This window comes from Drosophila suzukii, chromosome 3 (genome assembly GCF_043229965.1).
Source record: "Drosophila suzukii chromosome 3, CBGP_Dsuzu_IsoJpt1.0, whole genome shotgun sequence".
Taxonomy (NCBI): domain Eukaryota; kingdom Metazoa; phylum Arthropoda; class Insecta; order Diptera; family Drosophilidae; genus Drosophila; species Drosophila suzukii.
Genome location: NC_092082.1, coordinates 71,172,989 through 71,195,239, shown reverse-complemented (window position 1 = coordinate 71,195,239; position 22,251 = coordinate 71,172,989). Strand labels below are relative to the sequence as shown.

Below are 22,251 nucleotides of genomic sequence, written 5' to 3'. Positions count from 1 at the left end.
TATACGCCCCGTTCCCGCTTTCATTACGATTCATTCGCAATTTCGCTATTGCTATTCAGGCATCGTTCGTCCTTTGGATGCTAAATAAAATGCGAAATAAATACATATGCTTGTGCCGGGGGGCTTTTCACAAAAGCATTGCCACTTAGCGGCAGCAGGTTATACAAATTGAATCAAAAAGAAATTGTTTACAATTTATGCCTGCTTTTCAAATCACGGCCAGAGCGGTGAGAATAAATTGTGAATCCTATTCAAATGGATGTCGCACAGCATCAGCATGTGTGATTGTGTGGAAATTCGCAACATTTTCAACCCATCACGTGCCGAGAATGAATTTCCCATGTGTGTGAGTGTGTGGGTGTTTGAGCCAAGGCATCGAAATTGTCCTCACGTCTAGACATAATTTCTTCAATCATTTATTACCTAATTAAGTGGAAGTATAAATGCCGAACTCAGCATGCCAGCATGGGCGTGGCGGGTCAAAGGGGGCAGGAAGTCAGAAAGGCGGGCAGGCCATCAGGTCATCAGGATGAAAGGAACGGGGAGGTCGTGTTATTTTCGTTCTCTTCTGGGCCACCGCCTTTTGTATGCGAATTAACTGGCAAAATTCCAATGATTGACCTTACTCTTTGTTGTTCAAGTATTGGGTATGGGTATGGTATAGTATGGTATGGCATGGGTGTGTTTTTGTGGATGTGCTGCTTCTTGTGATTGTGGGTGTGTGGAGTGCAGTCGAGTGGTTCCCAGGAAACTTGAGTTTAAGCCATGAAACGGCGTTGCCTTGAGCAAGTGTCTTTGTCTTCGGCTCATCTTTTGTTCCACAGAACCCATCTCCCCACCCCACATACAAAAGCATTGTGTGCGGTTGGCTTTTCTTTTCAGCCAGTTCGTTTTGCTTTTCTGCTGCCGCCTTTTTGGCCTTGTTTACCCTGGTTTGTTAGTGAGTATGTGTGTGCAGGTCTTCTTCATATTGCGCTGTCTTTGTTGTTCACCGCCCCTGTTCTCAGAACCCTGCTCTTAGTTCCCTGTTCCATTTAATTCCAGCACTCCCTGGCACGGTATTGTATGCCCCGCTTTGTTCGCCTCGATAGTGTCACATACTTAGTTGCCGATCGCTGGGAGGCTTTTGGGGGTCAATAATGAAGTGCACATCGAGAGTCGTGTGGCCCAGAAAAAGGCGAGGGAAAAAAAACAGAACCAAAGACTTTAGCATATATAAACTGATTCAGTCGACCGTCCAGATTTACGTATTCAGGGATTGGATCTTTTAAAACCATCTTAGTTCGGTTCTTATCTTTTATTGCCCTTCAGCAGTAGTAAAGTTCTCAACAATAATCTATAATATTATTATGTGTAGAATTTTAATCAATGATTTTTATTGAACTCGTTTTTTATTTATTTATATCTGGCAACGATTTAATATATTTTAAAAACCAATCTATCTGGCTTCTATTATAAAATAATACAAATTTAAAAAAATTAGGGAATTTTGTACTCGGATTGAAGACAACATTATATTGGATGTTTTATAGGTACATATCGCTCTAGAGATTACCTACGATATTATCCTCATATTTATAAGATAAATGTTTAGTATATTATATATTAACTTAAGTTGCATATTTTTGTTATTACCAAATTCTTAAGTCTCAAATTGCTGTTAAAAATTTTAATTAAAGATTAAAACTTACCCAAGAGTTAAAACCAACTCTACCCAACTAAATAAAACTCCGCTCTTTAATTTCTATATTTTGTGGTTTTCTTTATTTTTTTGCTCTCTTGTTCTTGTTGTTTCACTTACATTGTTTTTAATACAAATATGCCACGACGTATCGCGGGTTTTCCATTCGCTTTGCATTATTTCATAATTTATTTTTAGATAAATTTATCCATGTACCTCAATTCGGTTGTATACGCTAACATAAAGCCCACTTACTTACAAACACACACTCGTATGCCATCCTAACATATCGTATATATATATATATATATATCATTTTCTTTTTAGGTTTCAACTTACAGCTTTAAACTTGAAGTGTGGCTCTCGTATTCCTCATGCATAATTTTCAAAGTATCTCCTCTGTTTTACGTTTATTACGATGCCTTTCTGATTCGCTATCCTCGAATTTATACGTATCCATGCTACAGATTGCTATTTGAGTGCTAGTTTTCCTCTTGCATTTTGCTTGCTTTTTACATTAATGCGACTATTTTGTAATTTTCTTCATTTCCATCTTGTTTTTCATTTTTCATGATGCTTTTCTTTTCATTTATCATTTTACTTTAACGGTACTTTACATTGTAGCTACGCTTTGTCCGCACCCTATAAGTGAGGGGATGAGATGAAACAATACACCCGACTGCCCCGACTGGTATACTGATATGCTCCGAAACTATAACGACTTAGTTGCTGCCTTCGTTGGCCATCAAACGATATGGATAGGATAGCAAATGAACTGAAATCCAATGCCCCAACAATTCTACTAATTTGCCCTGTGTTCCTAGCGACCTACGAGCTCCTCCATCGGTTTGATAAGTTTGGTTTTGGATAGCCTTAAATTCGTCTAATATTTAGCTAGAAGATATCCCAAGCAGGTTTCCAATAAACTTTACACTCCTCTGCTGTTGCTGCCTATATAGTTTTGGGTTAAAGCGTTGCTTTCTCTAGAGACTATTAAAGTAGTTTTCAATGCTCTCTAACGTTTATAACTTTACGCATATGTATATTTATCAATATATATATTTATTTAATTAGGGGTATATTTGACTTAGATATGTTGCGGTTAGTTTTAATTTGTGTCAACAGTGTTATAATTTGCAGGGATATTCGATAGCGATATGGTTTTAGCCCTTGTTGTCTATATTACATTATCTTTCGACTAACTGAAGCGTAGGCCAGATATCGTATAGGTATAGGTAATTAGTATATATATTTATGTGTATAAACATAATACATATCGCCGAGTATATGCATTAAGGAAGACATTTTTTCATGATTGTGACCATTTTCAATATGCGCACGTTACACACTGCTACAAGTTTCGGTTCAAATGGTCAAGCTTAGACTTAAAGTGAGTGGTGCGTGAGTAGCGTGTGTTCATGTGTCAAACACTCAATTATCTGTTAAGGAGTTTCCATTCACTCAGGTTGTTGTTTCTTCTATGTACAATAGCTATTTTCCTCGCTCTTACACTCATTATTTAAGGCTCAACTGAAGTTTCGTTCAATATACAATTCATTTTAGCTGTTTAAAGTGAATCAAGTTCCCATACCATATTCATTGACTTAGGCATGTGTTTTCCTCTTGTATATCGTTGTAAATATTATGTATAGTTTTTGGTATAAAGAACTATGTACAAAAGATTCGAGCAATCGAGGGACATTGTAAGAATTTTGTTACTGTGTAAAACTCGTTTAGGTGTTCATATTGATATGTACTGTTAGTATTTAATTACGTAAATAGACTTCAAAGTGGTAAGAGTATGTACAGCGAACTGAAATGGTAATCGGGATTGTGGATTCAGGATTATGGGATAGGGGTAAGCAATGAAACCTGTTGAAACGAGGCGAGGTCACGGCTCTCGGCCCGGTGAAATTGTGGCAACAATCGAAATGCAGAACGCATAATTGATAATGAAACCGTAATTGTTTTCGCGCCTCCAAACGAAACGGAAAACTATGAAATAAATTAACAATAACGTTTTGCACGCTCATCCGCAAATTCGAATGTGAATGTGAATGCGAATGCGACAGCGAGTGTTAAATGAGTTCATTCGCACGCCTGAATATTATTTGTTTTCCCGGCTGAATGAAAAAGGCGGAGGCCAGGCCGCATTAAAATGTAATTAAAAATCAAAAGGAGACTGGCATATCCAGAAGAGGCACTCGCAGCCTGGAACAAAGTAAACACTGTTAAGGCGGTTAATAATTCTTTTTAATTGAGGCGGCCAAGAACTTTATAGAGCTTAAAGAGCAAACAATAAGAGCCATGCAATTGTTACGTTAATTGTTGTGTGTTTGGGTGCGATAATGACCATCGGACTGACGGACAGGAGTTGTGTGTATTGTTTATACCGTATAAAACACTAGCTACGGATAGTACTTAATGCATATGCCTTCTATATACACGCCTCATCAAATCCAACTCTCGAGTTTGCCTCTGTTATATGCTAACAATATTATTATGTAGACAGCAGTTTCCTTTCACATTAAATTATAGATTAATCTAGATGAGTTCTAGGCGTATGTTGATGTATGTTCTATATGTTTTTTTTTGTATATCCCATAATGCTTCACATGTATGTACGTATCAAAAGAGACAGCAACATCGTCAAGGGTCAACAACAAAGCTTCACAAAAATCGCAGCTAAACACAGAACTAGCCCCTAGATGTATACAACACTTTATGATTACGCTATGTTAAGAGTATGCACCATATCTTTATAGTTTATAGTTATCGCTATCGTTCCACATATCATGGCAACTCGTCCGGCGCCGTTTCCCACCATTGTTGATAATGACGATGATGTTGATGATGATAGTCCCCCTACAAGTATCTACTACATACAGTTATGCAATTGTCCTGGCTCTAATCCTTCAGCTATGCGGCTGTCATGTCGCCACATCGCTCATCCGCAGCGTTGTCCAGCTGGAAAGATAGGCCACGGCCATCATGGCCGCGAAGAGCAGCCGGCGGCTCTGGCATCCGGCTAACTGGCCAGGACCATGACCACTCCTCGCCGCCGCACTGGTGCTCTCCGGCCAGACGACCTCGACTTCGGACATTTTGAAAATGCTCAGCAGTCGGTGGGATTGCAGCTCGCTGTGCTCGCTATTGATTTGATGACTGATGGTCTTCAGTATCGCGGTGCACTCGTCCTGCAAACAGCCAGATAAGCAGCAATAGTCGTCGATTGGATTAGTTGGGGGAAATAGATTTTCAACGTTTAATACACAGAGAGAAAATCAGGGTCACAATGCAATTTCAACAAAATTAAAAAATAATATTTATGTTTAAGTGTTAAAATATTCCAAAAAAGTAATATTTATTATTAAACAAAATGTTTTGAAGATGGAATGTTTTAAAATCAATAAAGAAGCGCATAGAATGATAATAAGGGATTATTTTCTGTGTATGTCGATACTAACTGTTTGAATTATTGAAGTTTCAGAATAACAAAACTCCCCCCTTTTTTTTGAGGAATATATTTTGAAGGAAGTACATATTATAAATTTTAAAATGTTAATAAAAAAATAAATATTGATTTTTTCCAATCCTAAATTCTTAGAATGTATTTCACATTAATGAAGACCTCAGCATCTTGTCAAAAAAAATATTTATACTTTAAGGAAATTACCCATAAATAAGAAAGTTGCTTAACAAAAGTTAAAGTAAATGTTTAAAATCTTTTATTTTTCTCTGTGCATCCATGGCTTGCCTGTGGCACTTCAACTTACCTTCTCCTTACGCAGTAGCTCAATATCCTTCAGTTTGCCGTCGTGCGGCAGACGCGCAGCAATGATGATGTTCTCCTCGGTCATGTTGAACAGCGTGAGGGTGCACTGCGTCTGCGGAGGATACGGAGTGAGCCGGCGACGGAATGCAATTAATATATTGCTGGCCATACTTTATTATGCGATCGCTGGACCGGCGGCTTACCTGATTATCGATGTATGTGGTTACGTACTGCTGCAGGGCTCGCACGGCATCCTGAACCCCCAGGTTGGTGTGGGGCCTGAGTAGCGCCTCATCTGCTGCACTGTAGCCCAGCAGCAGGAATATACCACCTGAAACCGAGGGAAAGGACGAAGTATGTAGCGAGTGCAGCATCAATTGCAGCTAACGTAATTTACTGCCGGGATCCGCGCACGAGAACGCACGCAAGTGCCGTGTGGCAAGTGGACAAGGACCACGCAACCTTGCTGCCACAATGGGTCCTCTTTTTTTTTGTGTGTCAAATGCGCTCTAAAGTGGCTCCTCAGCGAAGGAGGTGCCTTACAAAGGCTTTAAAGAAATGTGTGTGTGGTGCACTTGGAAATAAATCGGCTTAAAGTTTGTCCGACTTATTTAAGAAAAAAGTGCAAAAATATAGTATCCATTCCATAATAATATCCATTCGAGATATTGTCATAACCATTTAAAATCAAATTATCTCAAAAAACAAACTTGAGAGAACTTTCGCCTTGATTTCAAGAACCTTTCTTCTCGATAAAGAATTTTAATATTAAGAATATTTTATCTTAATAATAAAATTGTATCCATTCCGAAATGTCATAACAAAATAAAATAAAATGTTATTATAATAAACTAAGTTGAGAGAACTTTGCTCTTTATATTAAGAACGTTTCTTCTCGAAAAAGTAAGATGAAGAATTTTTAAATTAAGATCAATGTATCTATTCTTTTTTAGCCTTTAATATATCTGGCTGTACATGAAACTACAGAGAGCATAACCAACACTTTTGAAATTTAAAATATATCACCTAAATTTGTGTAGTGTAGATATCTAGAGGAGTTCAGCACGCAAAAATGCAGCTGCATTCCTCCTGACAGCCGTGCCTCGTCATCGCCTGTCGCCGGCGATAATCGCTAAGTGCTTAACGCACAGCGAACCCGACACGCCACCGCAGGATCCCCACAATAATGCCCGTACCCCCGTACCAGATATATGTATATCCAGGTGTTCTTTGGGCTTGGGGAACAGAAAACTAAGGAACTGGCAACTCACCTGGCAGAATGTACTCCCCGAGCGGCGGCTTCATGCAGATGAAGCGGCCCGAGTAGCAAAGACAGCGTCCGCGGAAAGCCTGGTAGGCGGGGGAGGCGTGGCTGTAGAAGGCCAGGGCGGTGCGGCAGGGGGCGAATGGCACGCAGAGGGCGTGGCAGGTGAGGATGAGCGACTCGCCGCAGCTGCACAGCTCACTGCACTCGACGTCGTCCAAGGAGTAGATCTGAAACGCAAGAATTCCGCCCCCCAGGCGAAGGTTGAAAAGGTGAGTGAAGTGAAGTTATAAAATGGCATTGTGCCACGGGGTGCATTACGTATACGCCGGGTGTAGTCATAATTAAATGATGGCACAAACAAAGGGGAAATTTATTTACCCCTCTGAATTTCTATATATATTTCATGATTCCCCTATTTTTTACCCAGCACGTGCCGACACGTGCTGCATTCGAATCCAACTTTTCATACGTATATTCTTAACTTTTTAGCTGACTGGCCATTTTGTACGGCTTAACTTTTAGTTATGTAAATACGCTAAAAAGCACTTTCTCAACAAATGAAATCTTAATTTGCACTTATTTGGTTTCGGTCTTGCCATTTTCACTTAAGTGTGTTTTACTTATTAACGCACTTAAATGGTTGGAATATTTTTGGTTGCCGACTTGGGTATATTTATAATAAGTTCTTTTGATTTGGCACTTATTTAAGTTCTTACCCGTTTGCTGCTGCCCTCACGAATAAGTTGATCCGACTGCCGTGGTCGCTGAACAACACAGTTTCCTGTGAAATGAAATGAAATTGAGAGCTTAATTGGTGGAATAATTCATTAAAACAATTATAGCTTATTCATGAATCAGTTTAACGCCTTTAATGGAACTTAATTTTCACTCTATTCGCACCACGTTGTAGGGATTTAAGTGTGTCTGTTTTTTTTTTTGGGTTGAGGGCTTGAGGTCTTGACTTCACACCACCCACAAACGGACAGACATCCTTGCTTTTTTTGGTGGCAGCCAACGTACACAATGCGACCCTGCCACTCATGCCCAAATAACGGATGTCCGCCACTCATGTGGAGCATTCATCATGTCATCAACGCCATTACGAGTTTTTCCTGGCCAAAAAGTTTCGCCGGCGAAGGGTTGAAGCTCCGTGTTTATATAGCACAAATTTGCACATGCTTACACACTTGAGACCCCGAGCAGATGAAGACTTTGGCACTTAATTACTACCAGTGGGGAAGTTAAACTGCCAAGATGGAACTTAACTACCACCTGGGGCTTTGCCAACTAATCAAAATCAACATTTTAGGGCCAACTTGGCCAGTAAAGCCGCCATAACATGCACATAAATAATTGAACCCCGACTGTTAAATATAGTTTTAAAATCTCCACCACACTGCACGAGCAAAATCAATTATAGATGAGACACAAACGGGTTCAGCTGCGGGCCAGAAACATTTCATGCAAAATTCAAAGCCGAATGTCCCAAGTGTCTAAATAATTACAACGGACGAGCTGACCACACGGGATGACGAACTGACTGAGTGACTGAATGACTGACTGACTGACTGACTGGCTGACTGAGTGACTGACTGACAAGCGGACGGACTGATGGACTGGTGGGCAAACAAACAAACTCATTTACATTTTTAATGATGTTTGCAAACACGTTTCGACCCCGGAGCCCCTGTGATAAATGAAGGGACAATAAACGCTGTCCTCGGCAGGAGGTTTTAAATAACGGAAGTATTATCACAATGCAGTCGAGTGATATGTGTGCGTTTGGCATTCAAAATCTAATCGGATTTGCCCATGTCCTAGGTTCGCAAGATACTCTGGTGTTTTGGAGGTCCTTTGATGCGCTTTGGCGCACACATGTGTGTTTATGTGTGTATTTGTACTCATATAATTGCCACATCGGCCGAAAGCAAACTCATTTCCGGTTGTGTGTTTGATTGTGCGGGTGGGGAAACCATTGCGGATACTGAATTTTAAATGATCGCCGCACAAAATATTAAAATAATAATCACGGCCGGCGCTGAGTTATGCTTTCAATTAGCCAAACAACCGCAGTCACCGCATCAATTATGTTGAAAACTTCAAAACGGAAACGATACCCAAAAGTACAAAAATTAAGAGTGATGTGTGGGTGAGCACAGAAAATAAAACAACCGGTCCTTTGAATGATTTATACTTGACATAGCAAGTCCTTTAATTATTAAAAACAAAAAAGGGGCTTGTTTTAATTTTTTAAAACTTTTTAAATTTAAATTTTAATAATTAAAAAAAATCCTTGCTATTTAATATTGAATATAGATCTTTTATTTAATAAAAAATCATAGAAATAAATAAAGTCCCCAAGGTAATAATCTAGAAATCAAGACTAGATACCTTTTTTTCTGCCCGGGTAATCTTTCAAAGTTAATATAGGGACAGCAGGTAAATTTTAAATGCTTAAAATTTGTCTTCCAGTGTATCTGCTTTATAATGATTAAGGTGCTGAAAAGTTTAGATGACGCACCGGAGACTCTGACCATATTTGCCCCATAATTGGCGGACAAAGGCGCAGCCATTTCCTGTCATATTCGACCCCAATTGGAGGCCCGATTCCAACTCACTGGGCGGTCCAATTTATTACCCACTTGCATTTACTTACTTGGCGGCTGAGTTGTTGTCGTGGTGGCCATTGTTGTGGTTGTTGTGGTTACCGGCTCCGTGATGCTGATGCCCACAAATTCAGTTGTTTCCCTTGGGTCGACGAAAATTACTGGATCATCGAAATCTACACTGCCGCCACGTCCCTTTCCGCCATTTTTACGTCTGCCGTTACCATTCCCGTTAGCATTGCCATTTCCATTTCCGTGTCCATTGCCGTTGCCATTGTGATAATCGTCATTTCCGCCATTTCCGCCGCTCTCGACATTTACGCTGGGCAGCGGTATTGAATCGGGCGGATCGAGATAATTGTGTTCCACCGATGTTGGCTCTGATTTCTCTTTTGGCTGCCGTTTTCACCGACATTTTTTTGTTGTCATTTTTTGTTTGGTTGGTTTTGCGTTTCGTGGTTTTTCCATTTTGTTGTATGTTTTTTTCCCCGGTTTTTTTTGTTTCATATTATTTGTTTCATATTTGTTGTTTCGCATTTTTATTTATTTATTTGCATTTTTCGTGGTTTTTGCGGTTCATTGTTGCAATTGTTCGGGGAGGAGGAGAAAAGATGTTAAAGAGTTTGAAAACGAATGGGGAAATATATATTGTATATTGCATATATATAGTTGTGTGTGGGGGAGGGCTTAATCTTTTTGCCGCTCCGGCGGCAAAGGCAGCAGCATTGGCTGCAGGTCAGGAATTGATTGCTTTGTCGGTTTGCCAACCCGAGGAACTGGGCCACAAGCAGCAACTGAAACAGAGTTTCCCCAGGAATCGTAGCCACACTCGGAAAAAGTATGCTTAAATGTGATTTTTAGGTTAAATCGTATGCTACGAAATCCAAAATTTTTTTTTTTTATATTCGGTGCATATCCTTTAGTAATATATTTTATCCGTGTATTGAAAAAGTTCGGATATACATGTTAGATTAAAATAGATTTCAAGGCAAAAATATTTATAGTATTTATTTATATTATATAAATATATAATATTAAGTATATTAGTATAAATATTATTTGAGATAAGTGTATGTACCAGTTTCGTTCCATATTTTTTATAAGAACTTTTTTTTTGATATATTGAAATGATAAAAAAGAGTACAGATGATTTTCAATGCACTTTCTTAAAGTTTTGGTATATTACTATTTATAAGCCCTTATTGTTCGTTGCAATATGAGAACATACAACTTTTTCCGAGTGCAGGATACGGTGGTCAGCAGCAAAGCAGAATCCGGGCAGAATTCAGGGTGTGGACTTTGGTTTGACCCGGCATGTTGTGTGGCATATTGTCCGCTTTGCCGTGCGCCCAGCCACGCCTCCGCCGCCCCAATTGAGCCACTGATTGAGTGCTGATTGGAAAACAGAAAACGAACCGACGGACGGACAAACGGACAAGGTGAACGGATTGCGGGGACGTTGGGGGAATTCGGAACAGGTAACTGTTGTTGATGCTTGTTAAAATCGAACCGAACGAGACGATTCGAATGGCATTAACCACTAGTTGACCGCAGCGGGGCAATTAGGCCCCAAGTGGGAGGATGCGACGCCTAAGCAGGCACTCACCGCACTGACGTCCTTGAAGATGTGCGTCGCCGGCTTCCTTGGCGTTTGCCTCGGCTGCAGGCTGGTCGTCGTCGTTGTTGTTGTGGTGGGCGGAGGTGGGGGCGGTGGTGCCCGCGTGGTCGTCGTCGTCGTTGTTGTTGTCGTCGTGGTGGTCGTCGTTGTTGTGGTGGTGAGGAAACCGAGCTCAGCCAACCGCTTCATATGGAAATCCTTTTGAGCCTCAACTGTCAAGATTCGAAGATGGCGCGGGGTTAATGAGCGTACAAGGAGATACAGTGGGAAATAAACGGAAATAATCTAGCAGTTTATTAAATTAAGGTTTTTACTTCCCTTAAACTAGATATATTACTTTAAAATTAATTAACCTGATATTTGTATATATTTTTAATAGGTTACACTTAGATTTATTAAAAAAATATTCTTTAACTTTGTGAAAATAGGAAATATTTTTAAAAATGATTTTTTTATTTATCTTTGTTACTTACCCACACATGGGTTCATCCACAGGAGACGTCGCCATCCCACGCACTGGTACAGGTGCTGGGGATCCGTTCCTTGGCAGGCACAGGTCGTCCTCAACATGGTGCCCAGAATACCAATCATGGCCGTTCGACAGCCACTGGGTCTGCCGGCACATTTTTTGGTCACGCTATCCACGGCACAGGCCTGCTCGTAATACTCCAACTTTAATCTATTCAAGAAATATAAATAAATATTTAAAAGAACGGTTAAGTTACTAAAATTAAGAAAATGTTTAAGTTAATATAAAATATTATATTTTTATTTATTTTATTTTTACATTTTTGTTACTTATTCATTGTTAATAAATAATAAATTCTCAAAGTGTGTATTTTAATGTATCTAATCTATTTATAATACTTTCTTAGGGAGTAAATGATTTCTTTATTTGTGGTTTCACTTCAACTTGCAATACTTAAAGTTTCGAATAGAAAAATCCCAGATCATTATTCTTAATTTTGCCCAGGTGCCATGATAAGCAGCCTCGTAAAACCCAAGTAAGCTCCTCAAAGAAGATGCCATCCCCGTTTCCATCACGGAGGCAGTGCCTCTGCCGATGTCTTCGTGCCTGTCATGCGCCAGTTAACTGCAGATGCAGTTCTCCTGGCGGAATGGCCCCCACTCCGCCGGAGATTCCGGTGATAAGTGGGCCCTTACCTGCACTGCAGCTTCTTTCGCACCTGAGATTGATGTGGACCAATTTGTGCCGGCATTACTCTCGGCATTCTACGGCATTTCATCGTCTTGGGGCGAATACCCATTTCGCTTCCGCATCATTGCGACTGAATTTATGAGGCCCCAATCTCAGGCATTCGGGTGGTGATTTTTGGTCAAGTGCCATGCGACGTATGCGTAATATTTCAATTGCAGTTTATCGACTCAGGGCGACGACTTGGACATTCCAATCTGATGGGATGTTGCCTAATTGTGGTTGCAGGTGTCAGGTGTCTGCAATGCACACCGTATATATGGATTTGATACTACTGCTAAAACTGAACCAATTCAGTTATGCAAACCTATTTACTTTTTATACAAATAGTGACTTGTGTTTAAAATAGACCTCAGCGATTTTTGTTTGATTTTAGTTCATTATGTTCACTAAACAAACAAATGTCGCTTTTTGATTTCCCGGTTTTTCATTGTCCTTTTAAGTAAATAAAATGAATGTAATTAACTATGTAACTGTCTAAATTAGATTTAAATTAAAAAACTTAATTTAGTGTTTTAAACAATTGTAATTGTTGAGAAATGATTTAATTAAATGAGTTTAATTTTTTAGAATACATGCAAACTCTTTATAAAATACAAAATAAATAAAAACGTTAAGTGTGTGGAAACAAATAAATAATGTTGAAATATTTATGTAAAACTGGTTAAATTCAATTGACTTCCCAACATCATAAAAATCTACGAAGCTCACTTTAGTTTTTAAGTTCATTTCGTTCTTAGAAAAACGCCTCAGAAATGCCATAACGTTTTTGTATGGATTCCTTAAAAACTTTTCCGTTCGCCTTCACCAGCAGAACTTTTGCATCCCTAAAAAGTGCATATTTCTATATTTCCACCCACTCTTATCTCAATCTACGAGTGATGCAAAAGCTGAGATTTTTTTTTGCGCTTTCTTGGTTGCGTAATGCCAGCAACGATTTGTGCAACCGACGGATGCAGTTTAAGACGTCAGAGCTGCAGCTTCGATGGCAGCCAAACAAATGAGCATTCAGCGCCGGAAACACGTTCACTCGAGGCACGTGTTGGTGCACAACGCGTCGTATACGTAATAAGTCAACATAAGCACTCCACACGTTGCCTCGAACTTCTCGGAGGAGCCACCCCTTTGTCCCCATCCCCCCGTCGAAGCATACAAAATGAGCGTCATTAGTCCAATTTAGTTGTTTACCAAAGCAAGTGCGATTCACTTAAAAGGCAATTAATTTTCACAGCCACAGCTACGACCACGTACTTTGCGGTCGTTCAGCCGTAACATGACAACAAACAAACAAACATAACACCCATCTACCCATCCACCACCCACTTCTAAGCATGTGCATCCGAGCTGATGGAAGCTGTTGGGTGCTGCATCGTATTTATAACTTAACTTTGTGTTTGACACATTCACGCGGTCTGGCCTGCGAGTTTCAGCTGACTTTCCAGCAGCCGCCTAATGAAGAGGTGGCTCGTGGAGTTTGAGGAGTTGCCCTAGGTAAACTGGTAATTTTATGCCCCGCTTGCCGGCAAACTAAGGAATTTCGGAGTACCATACTTCGAGAGCCAACAGCCAAGAGCCAACTAACCAACTAAACGGAGCCCGTGCCACGGTGTCAATTTAACGAGTTCGGCTGAGTGCCATCAAAGTTGCGGCTTTCGCTGACTTTGCCGTGGCTGAACGCCTCTAATTCAGTATGAAGGCGCGCCCGAGACTAAGTAAGTCTGCGAAATTCAATTTGGCTTAATTGAATTGGCGGATAAATTAAAAACATGTTTCGGCAGTTCCTCATATGTTCATGTCTTGATATTAGAGCTATAAACTTTATAAGAGATTTTGAAAAGCAAAACAAATAACTACAGTTTCTAAGAAAGTAAAAAAAAATTTAATGGTCAAGAAAATTCATTAAATCTATGCATATATGATTTTTGGAATGGTGGTAATAAAAAAAATGTATTCATATTGGTTAAATATGTTTAGTTTACAACATTTTATGGTTCGCTACCCTTACTTAACATACATATTTAAGCTGATCCTAGAAATACATTAATTTAAATCAATGCTTTGGAGAATATTAGTGATATTTTTATCTCAACTTAAATATTTGTAGATACTTTTTAATTAATATTTGAAAATTCATATTTATACTTATTGTGTAAATATATATCTATTCTTAATATAGATACCTTTATAAGACTCTTTATCAAATAAATACCGCACTTAAGATCTAATAACCTTTATTCCTATTTACCTATTTATTTGCAAACCTATAAATTAAAGGTGTATTGATTTTAAATTACAACAGGGCAGCCAAGGTAATGCAGTGTTAGCCCTGCAACTTTATAGCCCGCACGTATCGACCATCACGGTCGGGAAATATACATTGCATCGCGCATATTTCCGGTTCCGCTTAACGCTCAACGCTGAGCGCTTAACGCCCGATTTTTGAATTATGACCCTTAACCCACCTGCACTCGCGGTCCTCCTTGCAGCTGTCGGCGACCACGTGACAGGCGGGCGGCGGATGGTAGTAAATGCCATTGGAGCTGGCCGGATTACTGTTATCGGGCGGTCGCTGCGCGCACACTGGATGCAGTTTTTCCTGTGCAATCATGCACATGTCGTGCCGATTGCCATTGCCGTTCTGCTGGGCGCCGCTTGTTTTTCTGAAACCAAGGGAACAATGGAATGGTTGGGTTGGCTCTACAGTTCCAGTTCCATCGGCAGTACCAGTAACAGTACCAGTACCATTCGGTTGCCCAGCCACTTACTTGCAGAGACAAAAGGCGATGTCCAGATTGAGGTCCTCATGGGGACCCTTGTAGAAGGCCTGCAACGAGGACATGCACGCGTTGCGATTGCACCGGTGGAGCTCACAGTGCGTCAGCATAGGCTGGAGGGACGATGAGCAGGACGGATCTTCCCGGCAAGTGTCCAATGCCGTGTGACAGGTACTCTGCGGGGAGGAATACACGGCGAGAAAGGGGTTAGGGTTGTACAGGAACAGCAATGGTGTTCTTAACAGTCTAGAGATCATTGTACCACTCCAAAATAATTATTGAAGTACAAATAACAAAATTGGAAAATTTGGAAACTTCTTTTAAGCATGTATTATAAAATTCTGTAGTAAAAATTAGTTGTTTAAATATTTCTTCTATTTATTTAAATAGTTTTTTCAAAGCTGTTTTGTTTGTCTTTTGTATTTATTATAATAAAGTCCAGCAGTAAAGCTCTTAGAAATCCCGAGAATATGGTCACACTGCAAAATAATTCTTGAAATGAAAACAAAACATATGAAAGAAGTATTTCTTATGATTTACTACAATATTATAATAATAATAAAAAATATTTATGAAATCAAAGAGAAGAAATATTTTTTTAAATATTTTAATATATTTTGGATATTTTATTTTATTTATTTTTTAGAAAGCTGTGTGTATTTTAAATTGTAAAATAAAAAACAGAAGCTTCCGAAAGAATCAAATTAATTACGGATATCTTTTGGACAAGTTTATTTGGGTATTTAGGATAGTTCTCTTAAATTCTCTGAATCATGAAAATGGAATATAATTTTTCACAGTGCATCGTAATAAACGCTACAAATTGTGTGAGCTGCACTTTGCATTTTCCATGCCTCGTTTTGGGGGCTTTTCTTTGCACTCACCTGAAAGTGTTGCTTGATTATTTCCGTTGAGAGGTCAACTTCGACATCCTGACCACCTGCAACCGGCCAAACGTGCCCAAGTGTGTCAGTCGCATTTGCATTTGCATTCGCATCGAGCAAATGTTGCCCCGGGGAGACGATCGAGTGGGGATTTGTCGTTGAATGGAAATGGTGACCGCAGCGGAGATGCGTAGAGAAAATGTTTGAAATAGTTCATTAGTTTTCGATTTGCGCAACCCTTTTCCAGCATATTCGATTCGGATACGGATTTGGCACTCGCTTTCTACCGGCAATCGCAATCGCAATCGCACACCCGAAAAACCTGCACCGCCTGTCGCCAACCAACTTGGTGAACTGCATTAGTCTGGTTTAATCCAATTGGGTTTGGTTTAGGCTCAATCATCCGGCTTTTTGTTGGAATAAATTGTAAAATCGCTGATTACGCCAATCGAGAGTGAGTGTATGGCATTTAGAACTAATTAAAATGCTGAATTCATTGGCAGCACGCATGGTCTTAATTAATTTCATTATTTATATCCGTTTTAGCCTATTCACTCTCAATTGGCTTATTTATTTATGGGGATTCAGGTGTGATTCACACATGAGGCTGTGCTCGCTGCCTAACTGAAGGCCAGAAAAGTGGTTTCGATTATTGAGAGCCCAAAGCCCATGGGCCTAATCATAACTCAATTACTATACCATTTCCATAACCGCCTTTCAATCGGAATATCAATCACGGTCGCTGGTTGGTTCGGGCGGCGGCAGCAGCAGTTATCGATTGCATTTTAATTAACCAACTTTTTGTTCGCTCTTCAGTTTCAATTGGTAATCACAAAACGTTCAAATGGCCCCGCAACCCACAACCCACACCCCGTACCCCGCATCCCGGCCCCTTGAGCCGGCACAAAAAATGATCGAAATTATGAAATTAAAATAACAAAAATGCACATAAATAACGTAAATTAAATGCAAATATTCCACAAATTTGTTTATTGCCTATTACTGGAATCCGGGGGAGAGGCGAAGAGATTGTGAGAATCAATTGGGGAGTTCGGGGATAATACTTTCAACATTTTTAGGGGCGTGGTCGCAGGGTCTGCAGGGCTGGCAAAACACAACTAAGTTCTATATATGAGGTATATATGTATATATATATTTTTATGAGAAGAATAAGTTTAACATTTTATTTATTGGTTTCGACTTTAAAAACTACCAAACCTACTGATAAAAATTATTCTGTTTTTGGGGGGGATCGGCAACGATATTCTAGCGTAAGACTGTACTCCTTGGAGGCTGTGTATTTAAATGGAGGGGTATGATTTATTTATCAGGCTTTCTCGGGGTCCCAGCCTGGGGACTCATGATTCTATGCTAATGTTCTGACGACTGTGAGAATGTGTTTCTTTGGCATACTTTATTGGTTTTCAGTACTCTGGGTGTGTATGTGAGTGTGGTCTTTGAAAGGAAAATGCAAACGCTTTGCTGCAGACTCAGCAGAAATAAAATGAATTTATGCTTTCAATAATAAAAAAAAGGTACGAATGTAAACGCAAATAATTAGATTTCAAACGGAAAATGGAATAAGCCAAACAGAAAGTCGAGCGGCGGCGGAAAAGCGAACGAAAATGTCTTAACAAAATCAATTTGTATGTTTCTTCTTTGAGGCGGGAATTTCGCGACTGCTTTTAGCGAATTCAACCTCAGTTTGTTTTTTTGAAATTATGTGGAACAAAAGTCCTGGCGAGGGAAGTTTTTGATGTTTCGGTGGCTTTGTTGTATGAAACAATGAGCTCGATGTCTTGTGAACTTGAATGTTGGATGTATGACACAAAGGTTTGCACTTGAAGGGGTCTGAACGATGGCTTGGATCTCAAAAAGTTAGATCGAAAACGCTTTAGTTGATATGTTTGAGTGTAGTAACTGTAATTGTTTTGGATTCAAAAACTGGGTGCGTTGGAAAAAATTTGAAAAAGTGTGCTGGAATTGAATTGAACAAAATTTGTTTGGATTTCATTTTTGTTTGGTTTAAGTTTAAATATATATTTTTAGGAAAAAATTAAATGAATTTTGTTTAGGTTTTGGTTTTGTTTAGGGTTTTCATTTTGCTCACTTAACATACGAAAGAGTTAGTATCGAAAATATTCACAACTTGTATACAGTTTGCTAATTTCATTTGAGTTTTCTAGATTTTTCTGTTAGATAAACAAAATGACAAACAAAATTCATAGAAAAGAATTGATTTTTAACGCATTGGAAGCAAATTGATTGTTTTAAATTTGTTTTTGGTACATTTCTTGTAGGAAAATTTCAAAAAACTCTCAAAACAAATGGCAAGCTACGTAAAAAGAATTGAACACAAAAGCAATTGAAAGAGTTCGAGATATGTAAATATTAATATTTGTATAGAAATTGTTAAGTATAAACTGTTTGTTACTTAGGTATCTTTTGTTTTTTGTTGAGCAATTGCCAAAAATTATGCACAAAGCCAAGTGGCGCACAGGTCGCGCCAATTTGTATATTTATATATATAGTATCGTATAGTATGTATTCACCTTCAACACATAAGCAAAAATTGGAATGAACTCGATGGTTTTATCAAAAATTTACCTGCAACTCGGGGGTGTTTTTGGTTACAGGGGGACGACACAGAACGGAAATCATAAATAAATTCACAAAAATCTATCTAAAATGGTGAACGAACGAACAAAATGAAACAACGAACTTTTTGCCTGTTAATTAGTTCTACGAGTTTGCACACACATATCTGGATTTGGTTGGCTGTGTGTACGGCTGCGTATTTATTATACATATATATATATATATATTTATATATGGTATATATATATTTATTTTGAAATTTTTTGCTTGGTTGGTTTTGCAGTTAGTTGGTCGTGGAATTTGTTATTTATGGATTACGTTCATGCTAATACGTGTACACATACTTTGGTAGTAAACACCGGCATTTCCGTTTCCGCCGTAGCCCAAGCCCGTATCAATGATATCGAATGGTTCATTATCGACAGCCGCCGCTGCCATGTGCCGCTGATGGAAGCCGCTTATATTGAACGGATAGCTGGGCACGCCGTGCATCGAGCCCGGATAGTTAAAGCTGCCGGTCAGGCCTATGCCCATGCCCATGGACAGGCCGTAACCGGAACCGGATGCGGAACCGGAGCCGGATGTGGTGACCGTGCCGGAACCGGAACCCATCACTATTAGTGGCGTATCAATTAGGGCCAAATTATCATTGAAGATTCTCTGATGCAGTTTCTCGTCCATGCCCAATATTCTTACTGCAATTTGAGGTTAGCAAGAAGAAAGAGGGTAGAATGGTTGTAGTTGTAGTTGTGGTTGTTGGTTGGTTGTTGTTCTTGTTGTTGTTGTTCAGTGCCATCTATATAGTTGTTTGATTTGATGTTGTTGTACTTGGAGTTACTGTTGTGACTGTAGTTGCAGCTTGCAGCTAGCAGCTAGCAGCTACGCAGCATTTGAGTTATCCAATCAGAATCGCATAAATTTCTGTATATATATTTTGCTGTAGCATTTGGCTTTCTTACAATCAATTTTATTGCTATTAGTATACTATATTTTTTTTTTATTGTACGTATATGTAAAAACAAGAAGGAAAAAGAAAACGCTTGAAAAGAAAACGATATTGTTTCGAATGGCGAAACGAAAGAATTTCCATTCGGATAGAAAACTGATACAGATAGTGTCAACGAAAAGAGACGGAAAATCTTGAACAAACGTACAGAGGAGCGTGTGGAAAATACGGTGCCAACAATTATCGTTCAAAATTAGTGCAGGGCAGGGCAGACGAGTGAAACGTTTTGCATTGTAAATGTAAGAGAAACAGAATCGCTTTCCGAATTGTTTTTAGCCCCCCAATCGATTGCCATTGCAGGTTTTGCGTCTCGCCACGCTCCGATTGCCATTTGCTATCAATACCAATGGCAAAACATAAACAGAAGACAAACAGAAGCGCCCCGTCCTGTGTCTCTGACTGTCTGTCTGGCTGACTGTCGGAATGTCTGAATGCCTGACTGTCTGTCAAATGTCATGCGCTGATAGAGCGGCCAAATGGCAAACGGGTCGGGCTCAAAACGGTTTGCAACCGCAGAAGTAGCTCCGCTATCAGCTCCGACACTCGGGAAAATATAACATTTCTTTCTAAAATTACATAATATTTCATGTCACAGCATATCTAGTTATCAAAATCAAGCTATACAAGAAAAGTTTCTGAGAAAACTTATATATTTATATTTATTGTGAATCTGTAATCTAAGCCCCATGCCGTACTATATGACCCCTTCCAATTTTTAAAGGTCCCTGTAGAAAAATTAATAATTGTTATTTTTAAATATATGCAATTTTTGGATTTTTTTAATTGTCATATAAAATAGTTTATTTTGATTCGTAAATTTTGAATTGAAATAAACAAAATGCATTGTCTAATAAATGTGGAAATTCCTTAAATTTTTTTTTATTTTTAGTTAGGTTAAATTTCAAAATAAAAAAAATCTCTAATAAGTTTTTTTTTATACAATCTATATTTAAAAAGTATTTGTAATATTCTGTAATTCCTGAAAAAATATGAAATAAATACTATTTACAGATATTTCTGTAAGGCAGCTTAAGATCTCTTCTTTAGCTCTAAGCTTCTATTATTTAAATGATTACCCTAATAAAATATAATGCCTGTATAAGAGTCACATAACGCCTTTATCCCTTGAGATTTCCTAAAGGTAGGTATATAACCTATAAATAAAGAGTCGTCTTTAGCAACATTTTTTGTGTCAGTGGCATTTTGGCTTATCTCGCCGAGAGCACGCCGAAGTGCGCTTCATTTGCGGCGTCTGGCAAAGCTCAAAAGGATGCCAATCCCAGGGCCACGCCCACCTCCGCGCAGGAATGTCTGTTGGAGGGTCCACTGCTGGCGCTAAATGGCCAAGGATTTGCCAGGATACGTGCGACGTACTTATGTTTGTCGCTCCCACTGCCATCGCAAATATTTGCACAACAAACAGAACAGAACATAACAGAACAGAACGGAGCGGAGCGGAGGAATGGATGTCTTGGGAGGGTTGCTTGAATGGGATTAGCTCCGTTTGTTAACTGTTATCGCGCTTGTAAGCTCCTCCTGTCGTTGAGTGGATCTGTGGATCTGTGTCATCTAATTGTTGCGTATACGCCGCGTTGGCTGCCATACAAAACGTTTCAGCATCCGCTGCACTTGGGGGGTCATTGCATGCCATTTAACATTAAACCAAAGCGCAAAGTTTCTATAAAGTTGAATGTAAACATCCCAATGTACAGGATACTGAATACAGATACATAGATAAAGATACTGTGCGCGAAATTTAAACAAACTCATAAACAATGGAAATAAATTTTGGGGGAATGTGCAATAATTTGAAAATTACATTCTGGCCAAATGCGTGTAATGCTAGAAACGCGAATATGTTTGCCGACTACGGTCTACGACTGCCATATCAAATAGCCGTGGTTTTCATGCCCTAATTGGGAAAGCCGTGAGCAGCTGCATCACACACAGATACGCACACCGACACACACTCACATGCAAGCGCACACTAACACTGGTGCGTACATAGGTGCTTGGAATGGCGGCAGCAGAATGGTTTGTGGCATCAACATCGCCCTCTGCTACTTCTAAGTGGATTGTACAATATTATGAAAATATTTATTGCACGCAAACATCGTACATATATATAGAATGTATCCCATAGATATACATAGCTATGTGGGTGGTGGGGTGCGCTGGGCGGTGCAGGGTGGTTCTGGGTGCTTAGTTGTGGGTGGTGGGTGAGGTGCAAGGGTGTGCTTGGCAAGCGTGTTTGCTTCGTTTTGTTGTTGGCGCAATGCTGACAAATCGCTTTATTTGCTTTTTAGTTGTGCTTAATTAAATTTTCAAATTGAACGCTCAGCTTAATTTTTATAGATGTGATACCCATTATCCGGGGAGTGTGTGGGAACTGTTACTGCTAACAAAACTATTCTGGTTAGGAAGTTAAGATCAACACTAACCTTCGATGAGAAGGATATTCTAGGATTCTTGGGATCATATTTTAGAAGTTGATTTGGTTACCTTGATATTATTATCAATTATTTTACTATATACTGTCAATGTGATATTACTACAAATTATTTTGTTTTATACAAACTAACGAATTTATTTTATAGATGGCCTTAAAATCGTTCACTACTTTATAAGGTAACAAAAGCAACGACAGCTAAGTCATAAATCCCTACATTGTTTATTTATTTTCATCTGCCATTGTTGCTCTATGCAAATATACTAACTACATAGTGATATTGTTGCTGTCATTTTGGAAATTTTAAAGCCCTCGAGGCCATTGACAATGTTTATGCTTTGCATTTGAGAATCCAATCAGCAACAATAACAATTCAA

At 39.2% G+C, this 22,251-nt stretch overlaps 1 protein-coding gene across 7 annotated transcripts in view; it reads right to left on the bottom strand.

Annotated features, from left to right (window-relative positions):
• Nucleotides 1-1,736: 1,736 nt before the first annotated feature.
• Nucleotides 1,737-22,251, bottom strand: part of Gfrl (Glial cell line-derived neurotrophic family receptor-like) — a 119,109-nt gene continuing 98,594 nt past the window's right edge. For 5 of the 7 annotated variants that reach the window (XM_036818277.3, XM_036818276.3, XM_070995349.1 and 2 more), the window contains 11 exons: nucleotides 15,822-15,877; nucleotides 14,929-15,113; nucleotides 14,626-14,823; nucleotides 11,421-11,626; nucleotides 10,936-11,159; nucleotides 9,380-9,725; nucleotides 7,440-7,504; nucleotides 6,728-6,950; nucleotides 5,660-5,787; nucleotides 5,458-5,568; nucleotides 1,737-4,878 (listed from right to left, as the gene is read on the bottom strand). In XM_036818277.3, the coding sequence (XP_036674172.3) occupies nucleotides 4,612-4,878; nucleotides 5,458-5,568; nucleotides 5,660-5,787; nucleotides 6,728-6,950; nucleotides 7,440-7,504; nucleotides 9,380-9,725; nucleotides 10,936-11,159; nucleotides 11,421-11,626; nucleotides 14,626-14,823; nucleotides 14,929-15,113; nucleotides 15,822-15,877 (2,009 nt within the window). In that variant the 3' untranslated portion in view covers nucleotides 1,737-4,611. Of the gene's footprint in view, nucleotides 4,879-5,457; nucleotides 5,569-5,659; nucleotides 5,788-6,727; nucleotides 6,951-7,439; nucleotides 7,505-9,379; nucleotides 9,726-10,935; nucleotides 11,160-11,420; nucleotides 11,627-14,625; nucleotides 14,824-14,928; nucleotides 15,114-15,821; nucleotides 15,878-18,763; nucleotides 19,115-22,251 lie in introns of all 7 variants that reach the window. The other 2 variants (XM_036818281.3, XM_036818278.3) reach the window with 1 other exon arrangement.